General features: G+C 32.8%; 3 protein-coding genes across 3 annotated transcripts; 2 read left to right on the top strand and 1 right to left on the bottom strand.

Moving 5' to 3' along the window:
- The first annotated feature begins 7,434 nt into the window (after window positions 1-7,434).
- On the top strand, window positions 7,435-7,952 carry LOC125830339 (uncharacterized). The gene is made up of 2 exons (XM_049509531.1): window positions 7,435-7,694; window positions 7,770-7,952. Exons 1-2 carry the CDS (start codon window positions 7,455-7,457, stop codon window positions 7,950-7,952), a joined length of 423 nt encoding a protein of 140 aa, XP_049365488.1. The 5' UTR covers window positions 7,435-7,454.
- Window positions 7,953-7,963: 11 nt separating this feature from the next.
- Window positions 7,964-8,827, top strand: LOC125830338 (uncharacterized). The gene has a single exon (XM_049509529.1). It carries the CDS (start codon window positions 7,964-7,966, stop codon window positions 8,825-8,827), a length of 864 nt encoding a protein of 287 aa, XP_049365486.1.
- A 373-nt stretch (window positions 8,828-9,200) lies between these two features.
- On the bottom strand, window positions 9,201-17,787 carry LOC125830337 (uncharacterized). Its single transcript, XM_049509528.1, has 3 exons — window positions 17,587-17,787; window positions 12,400-12,470; window positions 9,201-9,795 (listed from the first exon to the last, which is right to left on the bottom strand). Exons 1-3 carry the CDS (start codon window positions 17,785-17,787, stop codon window positions 9,201-9,203), a joined length of 867 nt encoding a protein of 288 aa, XP_049365485.1.
- Window positions 17,788-18,536: the final 749 nt, after the last annotated feature.

The raw sequence follows: 18,536 nt of genomic DNA, 5'->3' as shown, positions 1-18,536 counted from the left end.
CCTACGGACCGTAGATCGATCAACGGTCCGTACTGGTCAACCGTCAATCGGAACAGAAGTTGGTTTTTGGGGCATCGATCTACGGTCACGACCTACGGTCCGTGGCCTGACCTACGGACCGTAAGTCAGGACCGTAGGTCAACACTTAGTCTTTTTCTTAAATGAATTATGGGGAAAATCTCTGACGCAATCTACGGACCTGCAGTACGGACCGTCCTCTAATTTTGATGTGCACGCATACAATTAAATTTATATAAAATTAAATAAATAGACATATAAATTTTATGTGGCAATTTGTGTCCTAAGTGATGGCTACATATATTATGTCACGTAGAATTCTTGTGTCTACTTATTCAATTTTATACAGATTTAAATATTTATTTGTGCGCACCCAAAGATAAAAGACATAAAGTGAAATAAGATCAAGTTAAAGTACACATTTATATATTATGCCTAAATACTTGAAGGGAGGCATATTAATATGCAGATTTATTGTCGAACAAGAACAAAAACAAGTTGAAGATTCATAAATATGGAGTTTATTTAGCATTTTTCAATGTATCAAAAACAAAATTTCTCCATTTTTAATTTATATTTTTTTTCATTATTTTCTTCTTTGACAGAGAAATGAAAAATAGAAAAATCACAAGAAGTATATATTGACAAAAAATGAAATGGTGAGGATAAGTCAAGATTAAATACTTCCTTTTGTCAACTTTTAATTGTCACGTTACGTTTTTCGAAAGTCTATTTAATTAATTTTTTAAGTTAAATTAGATTATATTAATTCGATATTTCAAACAAAAAATTTAGATATTCAAAAACTATACGAAAAGTACTATACATTCTAATTTTTCGCATATCAATATGATGAAAAAATACATCTAAAATATTAGTCAAAATTATTATCGTTTGAATCCAAAAAAAAAAAAACTATGACAATTAAAAGTGAACGAATATAGTACCAAATATCATTAATTTCCTTCATTATCGATACAATGCTTGTCTCTGTCTCAACTGCAATACTTTTGGACAATGAAATTTAACAAACTTATATAGCAAGATAAAAAAGAGCTGATTATTATGTTACCAGGATTTGACAATTTTATGATTTTAAAGTACTTTACGTGGACGTTCTGTTTTCTTTTATTTGGAATATTTGAAGTTGGAGTTGTGTTTGATAAATCAAATTTGCTCTAAAATAGTAATATTTCTCAAATAGATAGTCATAATTTGGGGTGTACAAAATCGAACCAAATCACAAATCGAGTCAAATCGAAAAAAAAAAATCCGATTAGTGGTTTGGTTTGACTTGATTTGGTATTGAAATTAAAAAAAAACCCGACTATATTTGAGTTGGTTTAATTTCAACTAAAAAAAACAATCCGAGACCAAATCAACCCGACATTATATATATAATTTTAAAATTTTATTTTATACGTAAAAATATTTACTTTATTATAATTTTTAAATATTTCTTATACTTTTTCATAGCTTTTATCTTTTAATATATTATTTCATGTTTGAAAGTTAGAATTCTTAATGGTTCAATAAAGATTATAGTCCATAGATGTTGGTAATTATAATAAAGCTTAAATCAAAATCAAATTAATACTAATGCAAAAAGAAAATCAATTCAACACTAAGTAGGGGTGTGCAAAAACCGAACCGATAAAAGTGTTATTGGTTTATTGTTATTGGGTTAACGGTTTTTTAATGATTTTATAAAAAAAATTATTGGGTTATCGGTTTGGTATTGGTCTTTAATATTGAGTTATTGGGTAAATCGATAACCCATTAATACTAGTAATTTACTATTTTTACTTGTACATAAATATTATATATTAATCTCAATATCTTACTAGCTACTATCTTTGTCCTTTAGCCTTCAATTCACACCTTACAGTGACTTTGAGTTCACAATTTCACATTATACAAAACGTTAAAATCTAAAGTAAGAACCCTATTCTTCTTAATTTCTCTTTGTGTTACAGTTGTATAGTTCTTTTCATGTTTGTTATTATTTTTTCTATTTTATGAGCATTTGTAAAGTTACATTATTGTGTTTTTGCATAAAATTTATTAGAAAAGTCATATATTTATTTTATAAGTATTTTCTTATACGTTAAACCGAAAACCGAACTGTTAAGGACCAAAACCGATAAAAAATATTTTATTGATTTGGTTATTGGTTTAACATATTTATAAACCGAACCAATAATATATTAAACCGAACCGAACCGAACCGACCGATGCACACCCCTAACACTAAGAATGACAATAATATTGAATATTTGTTCTTTAGTTTTACATAGGTTTAGACAATTAAAATACATAATCTAATTTTAATTTCCTTTAATATTTAGTCATGTAACTAATACTTATTAAACTTATTTTAGCATGATTTAGTACTTTTAAATTATGATCATTGTCATTATTACTTATTAATTTGCAATATTTGTTTTACACGATTTCATTATTATCTTTTTGTTGGATATTTTAGTGTCATTAATCATATCATATTTTGTGTTATTTTCTTAAGAAACACCTTAGATAGTTGTATTTTGGTAGGACTAATGAAATATTTGAAATACAAGTAAATTATATGTTTGTATGAATACTTTACCGGAAAAAACCCGAAAATTTGAAAAATCCGAAAAAAACTCGAGGTTGAAAAACTCAAATTTTATTGGTTTGATTTGGTTTATAAATTCAAAAATCCGACACAAATGGTTTGGTTTGATATTTGAAAAACCCGAACCAACCCGGCCATGTACACCCTATCATAGATTAGATTTCATATACCAACTATTATATACTGTTGCCAATATTTGTTCAAATTATTTCACTTTTTTGAATTTAAAGTTGTGTTTGGTTATAATTTTTACAAAAAATATTTGGTTGTTAGAGTGTGCTTTTCCTTTTAAAAAAACAAAATGAGGTTATTTTTATAAAAAAGAGGGCAAAATTTAAAAAAGAAAAATATAGTAAAAGTGAAAGAAAGTGTTCGTGTGTTTTTCAATTTTGAATACGAACTTCATGTTGTATTTGAAAGTTTCATAGGCCAAATGTTTTTCTTTTTAATAAAGTGAAACATTTGTATCTGAATTTGGAATTTTCATTGTAAGTCTTGTTTTGGAAATTCTCATTATCAAACAAGTTCTTAATATTTGTAGTAACAATGAGTTAGTGACGTATTAAAAGGACATTTAGACCTCTTTTATTTATTTATAAGATTAAAACATCTGAATATGAATAAAAGTGAATTCAGGATTAGAAGACTCGAGTGCACTAATATTATCTAAGCTCAAATATGAGCTCTTAGATAAACTGAATAAAAATAATAAAATAGGGCTCTAGCTAGCTAGATTCAAACTCAGGTTTGTACGAGCAGCATTATGGCAATTATATGCTCCTCATGGATCCGTTGTTAATTACATCCTAATTTCTGTCAGTTTCTCAAGATAGATATGTAGGAAAACTATATGCACAACGGAAGCAACTTTGCAGTTTTCTACAATGATCCCAAGTTCACATCCGAACTCTCTCAATACTTGGGTGGACAAGTATTGAATAGAAACCTTTAATCTTTTCTAGATTAGAAGAAACCCTACTAATAGAGATTTCTTTCCAGCCCAAAAAGGAGAAAAAAACCCATATTTTCTTGAAAACAAGAAAAACACACGTTAGTTTTTATTTTACCAAAGCCAACGTTCTTCCTCTTCTTTTTTCTTAGAAATAGGATTCTGAGTTCTAGTTAAATATGGGCACTGTAGGGACCACAAAATTAATTACTGAGGCTTCCTATTATGGAAATAATTCCAAACAATTAATTTAAATTATTCTTACCATAATAAATTACAAATCATTCCACTAGAAATTCGTAATTACACTCTATTTATATTTCGTAATTCCCCATTAAACACTTATGTAGTTCCCCATGTTAAGATTACATATATTAATTAATAAATTAAATTACTGATGAATTTAATTCAATGATTAATTTCCTTTAGAGCACTACTTAACTTATTTCATGTGTCAGATTCATAAATCCACTAGCAAGGTTTGACACGATGAAAACTTATAAGTTTCTCAAAAAGGCATATCAATCAATCTCTATAACGAGACATGGATTCCATCAACTAACTTATTATTTCACCAATATACATTATTATCATCCAATCTACCACACATATTAATTCATCTCAGAATCTCACCTTTTAATAAATCAAAACGATAATTAATCTATACAGATCATAATAATTATATCAGGATTAAGAATATAAGTACATTTAATAGTTTAGAGAATATGTTTTTGTCAGCCAGTATAAAACAACTATCTCTACTCGGTATCATTCAATACATACAAAATGCACTAGCGCAAGAAGTTGGATCTATAATGTTCCCATAATCAAGATAAATTACATATAATCTTGTGCTACAATCGTACCGGTGATCAAGGGCAGACCCACGTGGATTCCAAAGGGTTCACCCGAACCTCCTCGGCAAACAATTACACAGTATATATAAGGTAATCTTCTGTATTTATGTGGATATATATATTTTGAACCCCTCAATGACAAAGAGAAGCAGATAGCCCAGATGCAATTTCCCTGGAAATTAGTCTTCACGTCGAGGGTTCGAATCCCTACGTTAGCGTATTATTTTTTTCTTTTCTTTATCAGTTTTAGTTTTTTTTTTTGTTTCAGTTCTGTTTTTCACTTCTTTTTTTTTTAGTTTTTTATTTGGGAAAATGCATAAGTACCCCCCAGCCTATGCCCGAAATCCTAGAGACACACCTAACCTTTACTAAAGTCCTATTACCCCCCGAACTTATTTTTTTATTAATTTTTTACCACTTTTTGGCCTACGTGGCAATATAAATCAGATAGGTTGAAAGCTTTGTTCAACACGTGTTGGGCCCACTTTTTCAACTTTCTAAAAAGTATAAGCTATCAGTTCAAAACAACTCTTACACTTCCCAAAAATTCAAAAAAACTATCACTTTTTCAACTTTCCCAAAAGTAAAACTATCACTTTCAAGTTAACTCAACCAAAAAGGAAGAGAAAGAAACAAGGGAAAGAGCATTATCTTCAAAAAATTAATTTCAGAAATTCGATTTACATACTCTTAATTGATTTTCTATGTTGGATTTTAGTACTTAGTGTTCGATTTCAGTCGTGCATGTGTGGATCGATTTCAGTCGTGCATCTGTGGGTCGATTTCATTCTTCTAAGTCATCAAGAATCGTGATTGAGTTCAAAGGTTAGTTTTTTCTTGATTTTTTTTTGTTTTTTTTGTTGTTGTTATACTTAAATTTCGTAGGGTTCATGATATGTTGTTAAATATTGGTTTCGATCTTTGAGTGAAATGTAACTTTATGCTTATTTATTAGGGTTTATGTTATGGTACTGTTAGATATCAAACTTCGTATGTAACTTGTTATTCATATATTCTTATTGTCACATGTGTTGTTATGGTATGTTCTAAAGTATTTTTCAGTGTGGGTTAGTTGGGTGGTATTATATTTGTTTGAGTTCTGTTCTCTTTTTAAACATACAAGAAGACAAAGACAAGTTGGGTGTTGTGTTGTATTGTATTGTGGGGTTACGGTAAAATAACTTCATGTTGGGTCTTGTGTTGTGTCTGTGTGGGGTTACAGATAAATAACCTTATCCTAAGAAGAAAAAGATATGTTGGGTGTTGTGTTGTGTCGTGTTTGTGTGGGGTTACAGGCCTAATTCTAAGAAGACAAAGATATGTCGAGTATTGTGTTGTGTCTGTGGGGTATGTGTGTTCTGTATGTGTAGGGTTATAGTTACATTAAAAAAATCCAATAACTACTGGCTTTAACTTGAATTGTTTTTATATTTGTTTGGGGGTGTGTGTGTGTTTCTTTAATCAATTATTGTAGTTTATTAGTAACTTGTACTTAATTATTGTTAATGTTTATGCATATAGGTATGAGTGGATTTACATTCATTACTTTAAAGTTGTATCATGGTGGGGCCATATTGTATGAAGGTGAGGAAGCAAGATATGTGGGTGGATTAGTGAGTGAATATGTTGATGTTGATGTGGATACAATATCATATTTTGAGATTAAAGACTAAATTAAAGAACTAGGGTATAGCCCAAATTGCAAATTTAGTATTCGGCCACCTAACAGTTGCATCTTAGGAGATATTGACAATGATGATATTCTCTTAGCAATGTGTAATTGTTTGCAAAATGGGGTTGTTTTGGAAGTATATGTCCACATGCCTGAAGAGGAATCTGGTGCAACTTTTAATAAAGTTGGGACCACTAAAAATAGGGCTAGTGAAAACATTGAATATAATGTAGTAGGTGAGGCTGCTTTTAATGGGGTAGATGTATCTCTAAATACTACCTCAAATATTCCTTCTACATCAAACCCAACAGCTCCAAATACTGATCCATCAGATTCTGAAGATAGTGAATACTCTGTAAAAGAATCTGATGAGTCAACTGAAGAGAGTGATGATTCTGAAGATAGTGAACTACTTGAAGATGATCAATATGGAAGTGATGTTCATGAGGAGCTGATTCAACTGAGGGCTGAAAAAAGATCCTTTCTGAGGAGAAGGAAAAGAAGGGAGAGAATTTCTGCAGATACTGAAGAAGTACCATGTGGTAATGCTGGAGCAGATCTTGGGTTTGATGAGACTGCTATCAATACAAATACTTTAGAAGGAAGGCTAGGGGGTGATGAACCATATTATGCAAGTTCTGATGCTTGTTGTTTTGAAACTTACACAGATGATAATTGTCTTGAAGAAGGTGAAAAAATGAGGTTGAACTGCCTAACACAAAAAGGAAAAAACATACCACAGACAATGTCAAATTTTATCCCAACAGTAAGAAGATTGTGTGGCAATTGGGTATGGTTTTTGAAAGTGTAAAAGAGTTTAGATTGACAGTCACTAAGTATGCAATTCAGAGAAGGGTTCAGATTGAAAAGTGTGTGAATGAGCCAACTAGAGTAAGGATGAGATGTTACAAGGTAAATTGCAAATGGTTGTTATATGCAAGTTTGGACAGGAAGACTAACAACTTTGTTATTAAGACTTACATGCTAATACATTTATGTCAAAAGGCTTCTAGAAATTACATGTGCAACTCTAAATTCATTGCTAGTGTTTTTAAAGATAAAGTGATTGAACAACCAAATATCAGAGTGTTCAAGTTACAAAAGTTAATCAGGAAGAAGTATAGTGTGCATGTTGGTAAGACCACAGCTAGAAGAGCAAGAGCTAAAATTTTGAATGAAATTATGGGTGATAATGTTAAGGAGTTTGGGAGAATTCTTGATTATAAGGATGAGTTGTTAAGGTCTAATCCTGGGAGTACTTGTGTGGTGAAGCTTGGTGAAGCTAATGAATATGGTAGGGTAGCATTTGAGGCATTTTACATCTATTTTGCTGCACTCAAGATGGCATTCATGTCAGCTAGAAAATGCATTGGTCTGGATGGTTGTTTCTTGAAGGGGGTATGCAGGGGTCAATTACTTATTGCAGTGGCCAAAGATGGCAATAATCAAATGCTTCCACTTGCTTGGGCTGTAGTTGAAAATGAGAACACAAACAGTTGGAGTTGGTTTATTTCTCTGTTGCAAGAAGATTTGGGATTAGGAGATGGAACAAATTTCACCATTATGTCAAACATGCAAAAGGTAAACTTGTTTTTATTTCTCTGTTGGTTTACTATTTTTTCAACTTAATTATTTAATGTTTGTTGTAACTTGTAGGGACTGAATTTAGCTATTAAGAAGTTGTTGCCAGCTTGTGAGGAAAGAAGGTGTGCTAGGCATATACTAGCAAATTGGTCACAGAATTGGAAAGGGCTGCAAAGGAAGAAGCTGTTCTGGAAGTGTGCTAGAAGTACTTTGAAGCTGAATTCAGAGAAAATATGGAAGAGCTGTCTAAACTAGGTACGGGTATAATGGATGATCTAATTTACTATGATAAAGAATATTGGTGCAAAGTGTATTTTAATTGTGAAGTCAAGTCTGATGCAATAGATAATAATATGTGTGAGAGCTTGAATGCTTGGATTTTGTCTGCAAGGCATAAAACCATTATTAGTATGCTTGAAGAGATAAGGATTAAGGTCATGACTAGGTTAGCTAGGTTAGCTAGGTTAAGTGAATTTCCAAACTCTTGGATAACCAACTTCTCTCCAATGGCAATGAAAGTATTAGAAAAAAATATTGATAAGTCAATGGCATGTAACATTGAGTTTAATGGAGTAACTGGATATGAGGCTTTAGATGGATACAAACAACACACTGTATGTTTGAGAAAGAGAGAGTGTAGTTGTAGATCTTGGATGTTGAAGGGAATACCATGTGCACACGCCTTAGCTGCAATGTTGCATAGACAGTATGATCCACATGATTTCATTCATCCATGCTACTCTAAAGAGAGGTATTTGATGACTTACTCACATTTCATACAACCTATGAATAACATGCCAATGTGGCCAGAATCAAGAAATCCTCTAGTTGCTCCACCAGTGATTAAAAAAATGTCAGGCAGGCCTAGAAAGCTAAGAAGGAAAGAGGCTGGTGAAACTAAGGTGTCTGGTAAGCTGTCTAAAACTGGACTAACTATGACATGTAGTCTTTTCCATCTTAAAGGTCACAACAAAAGAAGTTGTCATTTACGAAGGAGTGATGGAGTTGGTTCTATTGCCGAGGAACATAGAGCTACCCCTACTTCAAATGTTGAAGAACCATCAAGCTCAAGAAAGGGAAGGGGAAGGGGAAGACCAAAGGTACATTACTATTTTGTCACTTACTTTTAAAGTTTAATCAATTTACTAATATAATAAATGTTTTTTTGCAAATTAGAAATCAACTTTGTACTAAAAATTTGCTCTTAAGTAAGGAAATTCTGGGCACTTATGCAATGTGACTTGTATTATTTATGTGAAGCTTTCATTTTTATTTGCAAGAATAGGTACTGCAATTTTGGGTACTTATGCAATATGTTGTGTTATTTCTGTGTAGCTTTGTTGGGAGAATAGGTACTGTGATTAATACCTTTTGATTTACTTCATTTTACAATTTCAAACACAAATAAATCATGGCAAATAGAGAATTAAGACATTTTCAAACACAAACAAATTCAAATTTTCATTACGGTAGAGCAAATAAAGGTTTCAATACCACACAAAATTATGGCAATTTCATTTGATCCTTCAACCTACCAACTTGGGTTAGAAAGCTAACAAATATAACAACAAAAAAAATCATCAAACAACAAAGGAATTTCCCAAAACAACGACAACCTTCATCATTTTTCTTCATTTTCATCCCTTTCATTTTCTTCTCTTTCAAATCACCCATTTCTTTTACAGCACGACCCTTCTCCTTTGAATTGATGTTGAGATTTTCATAACGATTTCGAAGACTTTCACCTTCATCCAAAGGAATTTTTTCTTGTTTTGACTGTTCAATGTTGGAATTATCAAGCTGTTCCAATTGCATCTTCACACGCTTAGATTTTTCTTCTAACTCCTTAATCCTATTCACCAATTTTGGAAGAATAAACCGAGATCTTTCATCGACTCTCTCCTTGTCTCTCCATCTAAAAAAATTACAGTTTGTTGCCTCATAGTGAGGACAAGACCAAAATCGTCTTCCGGGATTGCGATCTGACCAAGACGTCTGCATTTGCAATAAGATTCCATGCTTGCATCGCACTTCCGCATTGATCATTGAATCATTCTCATCCATACACAACTTATTCAACTCGGATTTTGTCATAACCCTAACATTTATACATAAAAAATGTGAAAGAAATTTAAAATCAGAACAAACAATTGAAATAAAAAGGTGTAAATATAAAGAATATATTAAAATTTTACTTTACCTTTTCGAAGCAAGAAGAAATTTAACTTGAATGATAATGATAATGGAGGTTTTTTTTTCTAAAGATGAAGAACAATAAAGAAGAAGAAAACTTAGTTAAAGATGAAGAACAATAAACAACAATAAAGTTTATTTTAACACGTGGCCAATTTTTATTGGTCAGTGTTGTCTAAAAATTGCACCCATGCGCCTAACATAGGTGAAGTCACGGACTCAGCCACGTAGGTCAAAAAGTGGTAAAAATTAATAAAAATATAAGTTCGGGGGGGGGGGGGGGGGGGTAATAGGACCTTAGTAAAGGTTAGGTGTGTCTCTGGGATTTCGGGCATAGGCTGGGGGGGTACTTATGCATTTTTCCTTTTTATTTTATAAAACATGCTAAAAGTGTGGTTTTAAACCCAAAAAAATTCAAGGGTCCGCCACTAAAACTATATACTACTACTTCCTTGAAATTTTGTTTTGTTGGCTTATATACACGTATATACTTTTATTTTTCGAACCCCCTGAACGAAAATTCTGGGTCCGCCACTGCCGATGACATGTCCAATTTTCATCCTAGATTGTGAACAAAAAATTTATACTTATAAGAATCGATGATTTAATCCTTTGTGTATAAGCTAAAATTCTATACACTAAATCATCTACTATATAAGTAAACGGACACCATAAACGAATGTATGATCTATTAAAACCGAATAAATATTTATTCTATAATAAATAATATATCTTAACATATGGTTAATAGTATATATTCCAACAAAATATACATATATACACATGATTTTTTCTTAAGTTAACGGATACACGTACACCCCACCTATAAGAGTGGATCCGCCTCTGAATACGAATACATATATTAAAATTATGATGTGTGTTATTTCATCAAATTATTTGTTTTTCCCAAAAAAAGAAAAGGCACAGTTGAATTTATACATAAAATTTAAAGAACACATGGATTAAATTGATATAGATAATGCAATATGCAGACAAGTAAAACTGTAAATAAATCTTTTTAATTCATGTTAAATGATTAATTTAAGAGTAAAAATAATAATGTCTGGCATTGTCTCCGAGGCTGTTTCATAATGGCTAGTGTCTCTTGATGATTCTGCCTCTGAGCGCTCAAGCCTTGGTTCAGTTATATTCCTATGAAGTGAAATGTATTATCTGCAACCAGTGTAATATTGTTGCCCTTTCTTTACACATGTCATCATCCAACATGCCATACGTAGAGGTATCAAATGGACGAGTTAGACTAAAGCTAGAGAGATTAAAATGGCTAAATCAGAAATTGGATTGTGTCATAATCCGTCAAAATTTTGATTTAGACTAAAATGATTTGGACTTAAACGGGCTAATAATCAAGTTGGATCATGGCATGTTTTGACCATCTTAATCTAAAAATCCCAAAAAAAAAAATTTAACATATTGTTAGTTACCTTTTGCAAACAATTTATTTGAATTTCAACTCAAGACAATAAAAAAATAAGTTCTTAATTTTAAAGTGGAAAGTCACCAAAACATTATACGTACCAAATAAACATATATTTAAGATGACCCACTCAATATGTATTTTATGAAGAAAAAAATACAGTATTATTTCGTTCTATCATTTTCAATCCTAGAAAAGCAAAATTTTATTTTACAAATAGAAAGAATTGATAAATAAATCTTAGGATATATAAAATAGATAGTAATTCATACATTTAATATGAGAAAATATATTACAACACTAATGCAAATAAAGAGCCTTAAAACAAATTGAATTGAAGGAAAAATTGGGCTTAATTGAAGATCTTTTTAAAATAGATTAAGGCTTGAATACGTTAAAATTGTCCCAATTTAATGGATTAAGCCAACTATTGTACAACTAATAATATGAGTATAAGCTATGGTATAATCTATATATCAATTGTTGACGCCCAATTTTGGACCTCCACAATACGATTAATCACCTAACTTCTTAAATTCCAGATGATTTGATATAATTAGTTTTTATAAAGTTCAAGTTATTTTTAATCAATTTTATAATTTATATAATTTTAAATAATATATATGTTTTATATAATTTTGTATATAATTAGTATATTTATAAACATTCAAAAATCATCTCAAAATGATTTTAATTTTAGTAAGTATTTTATTAAATTACTTTAGTTTAAATTATGGTTATAATTTTGAATCATTAGTTTACAATTAAGTTAATTATTTTATTTCGTTAAGATTAAGAAGCTCACTAATTAATCATAGTAATTCATCTTACTTAATTATTAGTCAAACTTTGATCAATTTGGCTGAGCACTTAACTTCAATTGGCTATTAATGGCAATTTTGGCCAATTTCCTCGGCCCCTTTAAACCCATTTTTTTCCAGCCTTTCTTTTGGGCCCAACTTCATAAAATCCAGCCAAGCCCACTCCCATTTCCTATCAGTAACCCAGCCTAACATCAATATAATACCCAACCCAAAAATACATACAGCGACCAAACGACCCAAAAAGTACCCCACCGCCCCGACTTCGTCTTCTCCATCGCGAAACCCATCAAGAAAATTGCGTCCAGCTCCAGACGCAAACTAGAACACGAGTACAACAGCCCAACGTGAGCAATGTGCGTCGTCTCTCGTCTATCCCTTATCCTCCGTATGAAGAATCGATCTAGGTGTCAAAATTGTGTTGCTCGACCATCCTTTTATCAAAATCGATCAATTGTCTTTCTTTTTCCATTGAGAATTGTACAATTTGGTACAAATTTGAGCTTGCTGGCAACCTTATCAGAAAGAATTCAAATTTTGAATTTGAAATCATCCAAATCTCTCTCGATTTCCCCCATTTTCACCCCTATTCCTTCCCGATATAAGTTGTTTTCTCTTTCAGTAGGAAGGGTGAGAAAAAATGGAGTTGATATTCAGAAATTAGATACATCATAGAAAGAAAAAATACAAAGGTTTTAAGATAAAAAATAGGCCCGAAATAGACGAGTGAGCTAGGGGAATCCTCAAGTTTTGGTTTCGGTTTCGAACTCGACGTTCTCTCTATTGCCTCATAATCTCATTTTGGTGGAGGAATCATCTTCGTGGTTAGCTCGTTTCGCCCAATTCGCTGCATGGAAGAAGGTAAAAACCTCTCCTCATAGCTCTGCTCGTTTAACCTCTAGTTGTTCTGCATTTCTTCTGCTTCTACGTTTAACTTAGACTTCTCAGTCTGGATCAAAATCATGTTTGTTGTCTGGTTCGCTGAAGGATGGATATGCATATTTAGTGCTTCGTTCCTTTCCTTTGGATTGGTGTTCATTTTTCTTGTGATTCTTTGAATGTTGAAGTTTGTCGATTCTTAGTTCATCTTCTAGTGTTTTCTGCCTGTAATGGATTTGTTATCAACAACTAATTATTTAAACTCGTTTGGATTTCTTAATAGCATCCAGACCTAGGCATAAGGTTGAAATATTTTAGAACATGTCGAATTCTTATCTCCTACTAGCGTTGATTACGGTGTGCATTTGTTAAGAGTTTCCTAACCTTCTCTTTTATTATGTTGACTTCATTTGATTGCTTAGTCCTATAAGTTTGCTGCATTTTTCCTTCTTTTCTTTTTTTACTCTGTGTTGTTGGCTGCTTGATGAGCATCAAATTGTCTTGTTTCTTAGCATCAATTTAGTTACTCTTGGATTTAGCTTTACATTTATCTATGGTTGTTTGTGGACCACTGTCTTTGGGGGATAAACATATATATATGTGGACATTGTTTCTCCAGACTTATGCACTTGGTTCTGATCATAATTAATCATTTTATTTTCATTATGACGCTTCGACAGTAGCAATTAATCATTTTCATTATCTTCCTACATTAAATCATTGAGTTGTTACTCACATATTTTATTTATTTTTGTTTGCATGTGAAATCTCTCTGAGTTCACTATGAGCTCCTATCACCTTTCCCTTGCATTTCGAGAAAGCCATAAAAACTTGAATCACTTCCTTCCGAGTTGGCTAGCCATTGGAATCAAAGAAACGGACCCCGAAAGGTTGATGAACACGAATTGGAGATGATATACGGGATTGTATACACTAATGTATGCCTAGTGTATACGAAGTGAGGAAATGGGCCAAAGAATCCCCCCCAAATTCTAGAAAATGTATTTTGTTATTATTGGGTCTAATTCCACTTATCTACTATTATCTTGTCAGAGTTTTGGACAGGTGGAAGAGTTGGGCCTAAGGCCAAACAAAATTAGATTTTCAGGACAATTACCAAGTGTTGGGCCTTTAAAAAATAGGATTAGGCTCAAGTACCGGCCTAGGCGGACAAAAACCGAACTTGGGCCCACATCTTCTCTCTTCTGTTATTTAATTGACTTTGCATGCTAGTGTGTTTATTTAATTTTAAGGTTTTTCCCTAAAATATTCTCCAAAAAATTTCCATTTTTGACTACTCATATTTTCCTAAAAATTGAATAAGTACTTGTTTTCTTCCTTGAATTATTTTGAGATGTTTCACTTAAGCAATGCCCTTATATTATTTCACTTTCCCTAAAAAAATGATTTTAAGTCTTAAGGTTTGTATATTTCATAAACTTGTCAAGCATACTTATTGTCTTTAAATTTTAGTCAAATAGCTAATTATCTAATAACCGCGTGTTAGCGGACATTTCGGGTGCTTTCAAATTATTCCCGAAATATTAATATGAACCTCGAACATTTCAGATATTTTCATCGATTCATGTTTTAATCTCTTGAAAAAAAAGTTTTTCTTGTTTTTTCTTTTAAAATTAAATGGCGACTCTTAAAACCTCGTCATTTCTCTATTTTAAATAAAACGGAATGACGACTCTGTTGGGGAATTAAATTGGGTTATAATCTTAAAAATAAATTATTTGGCTAATGTATGTTTGTTTACGTGTTTATTTGTTTAAATTCTCGTAATATTAAACAGTTGCATTCATGGCATCTTCTGTTGTATGTATAGTATATTAAAGAACGGTTTTGCGGAACCGCAACCGGACTTTTTTATACTAAACCCTTTTTCGAAATGATCGATAATTTATTGGTTCCTTATATGTCCAATAGTTGTCGTGAGTTCTAGCCTAAGTTGTTCGCTTGGGTTCCCGATCTTCCAAAAGGCGTGCAATTAATCAACTAGCATAGAGCTAAACTTAATCTCGAAATTTAGCGCATTTTGAACTAAGTTGACCTAACACCCAAGGCGTGTTGGCCCCATTAGAAGCCCACTTTGTGTCTATTTGGCCCATTTGGTCAATAAAAAGACAATCATACTTATGTGTTTAAATTTGAATGATATATACGGTGTTTAGCAAACCATTGTTTCTTGGGGCTGGGAGTTTAGTTGTTTGTTCGAGTCAAAGAAGGATCAAGTTACCATTTCATCCAAAAGTGTGGACATTCAGAGATGACAAGAAATAAAAAAGAAGGACCGCCCATGTAAGCATAGTTTAGGATTGTACCCCTGTGTGGGATTGACTATTTGTATCCATTTTTCCTATTATGTACCCCATTTCAGTTTTATTCAAAAGATTTGTATATATTTGGGTTTTGAGACAATGGAATGCTTCAAACGACGTTATACATCCATCAAATCGTTAGGCCTACCCTTGGCACAAAAGGGTCATATATCTGTTCAGAACACGCAATATTTGTTTATGTGTTACAACTGCTTGTGCGATTATGTTGTTTTATTTGAAGATAGTCTAGTTCACTCCTCTTCAAATCATTTTTAAAATCTCTAAGCACAAATATCAAGTCACTATCAAAAGTGCAGCCAAATACTCTTCGAATCTTAAGTTTCCCAATAAAATTTAAACTTCATTTTTCACATCTTACTTTCTCATATCAGAAAAGATTCATCATCTCAAATTGAAAGAGATTCAAGTGAGTCGAACTATGTAGGACCTAAATTCTCCCTCGTGAGATACGTAGGCAGTCTTTCAAGGCTCGGTCCCTATTTTTGAGAAATTTTATCTTTTTCAACTCTCACAAAGAAATTAGAGTTACATCTCAATCAAAAAATCAAAAATATGACAATGAAAGATACAATCAACTTGTCTCGACTCAAGTTGACGTTTTCAATTCACTAGACTCAAAATCAAATAGACAAATTCATGTCTTTTTAGTCATTTCTCTATATATGGGGGCCAGTTTATCTTCAAACGAAGCAACTCTTATATGTTTACAATAACGTTTGTGATATTTTGTATTATTTATCACAAACTAACACATTTTTCTTTGAGTTGTTTTTCTTTGTCAGGTACTAAAAACTGATATGTGTTGAGAAAATGGCTGAACACCCATACTTCAGAAGGTCCAAAGACTCCCAAGATTCCTTCTCCGACTAATGTTTGTCCAAAGGCAAAGAGAAAATGGTTGAAAATGTTGAGAATACTTATTTGAATGAAATTATTGTGAATGACCATATCATTGCTGAATAGAACAAGTTGATTGCACAATTGTTCCAACAGATTGCTGAAATGGATAAGACCCGAGATTTGACGAATCTCGTTATTGTTGCCAACACTCCTACTCCAGACGACAGAAGGCCTCCACTCCATTTTCCTACTTCGGATTCAACATCTGACCATTTCCCAAATAATTCGTCCACCGCTACGAATCCAAAACTTTCGATCATCCACTTAACCACCCTTAACCCACATCATGCTAGCTCATCACACCAAAAGTTACATATTCCTCAAAATCCAAGTACTAACATTTTCCAGAATTTTCCTTCGGTTCATCAATCCCTTACTCAAATTGTCCAAAATCCATCTACCACTCAACCCATTCCTTTAAAAACTTCCTTTCATATTTCAATATCGCCAGAATCATACCCTCTATTTACCACACATTTTGAACTCGATGATTGTGAGAAGAAGGAGAAGGAGTGGAATGTCATAAAAGGAAAGGTTGAGCAAGGCATCAGTGAGGAAATCATGAATGCAATGAAGGACTTTTAATACACCCCAGACATTGTGGGGCTGAATTATGAAGATTTGTGTCATCATCCACATTTGGAGCTTCCAGAAGATTTTAAAGTACCAAAATTTGACACTTTTAGTGGAGTTGAAAATCCTTTGACTCATTTGAGGGCTTATTGTGACCAACTTGTGGGAGTAGGGAGAGATGAAGCTCTGTTAATGTGACTCTTTAGTCGAAGCTTTGGAATAGTTTATTTCTAAAGAAATCAAGCAGTGGCCAAGTTGGAACGCTTTGGCTAAAAACTTCATTGAAAGATTTGGTTATAATGTAGAATTCGTTCCAAATCGATACTCTTTGGAGAGAATCAAACAGAATTCTACTGAAAGTTATCGAGAGTATGCCTACCATTGAAGAAGAGAGGTTGCAAGGGTTAGGCCTCCCATGACCGAGAAAGAAATTATCGAAGTTTTTGTGCGCAATCAAGAGCCCGAGTATTACATTAGGATGTTGCTCATTTTAGGAGGAAAGTTCAGTGAGATAGTCAAAATTGGTAAAGCTATTTAAGACGGCCTGAAGACTGGAAAAATCATCTGAATGACTCCCCAAGATGAATCATCGGGACCATTAAGAAAGAAAAGGGAAGATGTTTCCTCTATCTCATTTGAATCGAGCCAAAAATCAAAGAGGCATGTCAATCTTAATGTTCGAAAGCCTTTACCATCCAAAATCTACCCTTTAGCTCCACAAAATCCTTACCCCATCAAACCAAATTACCAAACTCCACCACCAAATCATCCAAATTACCAAGCTCCATTGCCAAATTACCCAAATGTTCAATCAAGTTATCAAGTCTCTTTGTCAAATTACTAAAATGCCCATCATAGCTACCATGCTTCACAATACCAAAATTTCCAAACACCAGCACATACTCGCCAAAATCCTCCCAGTTACCGCCAAGTACCTCCATCTTCACGAAATAATTACAATCTTTCTTGTCAAGAGTTTTTGAAGAAACCTTCTCGAGTCTTTACTCCTTTGGTTGAAAATCGAACCCAACTCTTTGAGAGATTGAAAGTGGCTGGTCTGATACGAACAATTGATCCAAAAACTATCAATGTCAATTCTAGACTTTACAGGCCCGATCTTCATTGTGCTTACCATTTAGGAGGTGCTGGACATACCATTGAGGATTGCATCAACTTGAAGCATAAAATTCAAGACTTGATTGATCAAAGAATTGTCACTCTTCAAACTGTCACTTCCAATGCCAATAATGATTCATTGTGGAATCATGGAGGATTCACTATTAACATTATTGACCCAAAGTCTCAAGCACCTCCTCGTCAAAACGCCCCATATCATTGTCAAATGCCTCCCTCTCAGCAATGCAGTTATGATCCCTCTCGTCCATGTCTTGAGAAGAAACCTGCTCAAAATTTTACTCCTCTCATTGAAAGTTAGACGAAGTTATTTGAGCAATTGAGTGCATCAGATATTATTCATCCGGTCAAGCCCAAGCCAGTCGATACTAGCTCTAGATTTTACCGAGTCGATCGAAGGTGTGCGTATCACTCCAATAGTGTTGGGTATGATACTGAAGACTATATTAATTTGAAGCACATGATCCAAAACTTGATCGACCAGAAAGTGGTCAGGACCGTTGTACCCAACGTCAACAGTAATCCTCTGCAAAACCATGGAGGCGTCACTATCAAT

The sequence above is a fragment of the Solanum verrucosum genome, unplaced genomic scaffold (genome assembly GCF_900185275.1).
Source record: "Solanum verrucosum unplaced genomic scaffold, falcon-dt-bn FXZP01000228.1, whole genome shotgun sequence".
In the NCBI taxonomy this organism is placed as follows: Eukaryota; Viridiplantae; Streptophyta; class Magnoliopsida; order Solanales; family Solanaceae; genus Solanum; species Solanum verrucosum.
This window is presented reverse-complemented; position numbering and strand designations above follow the sequence as displayed.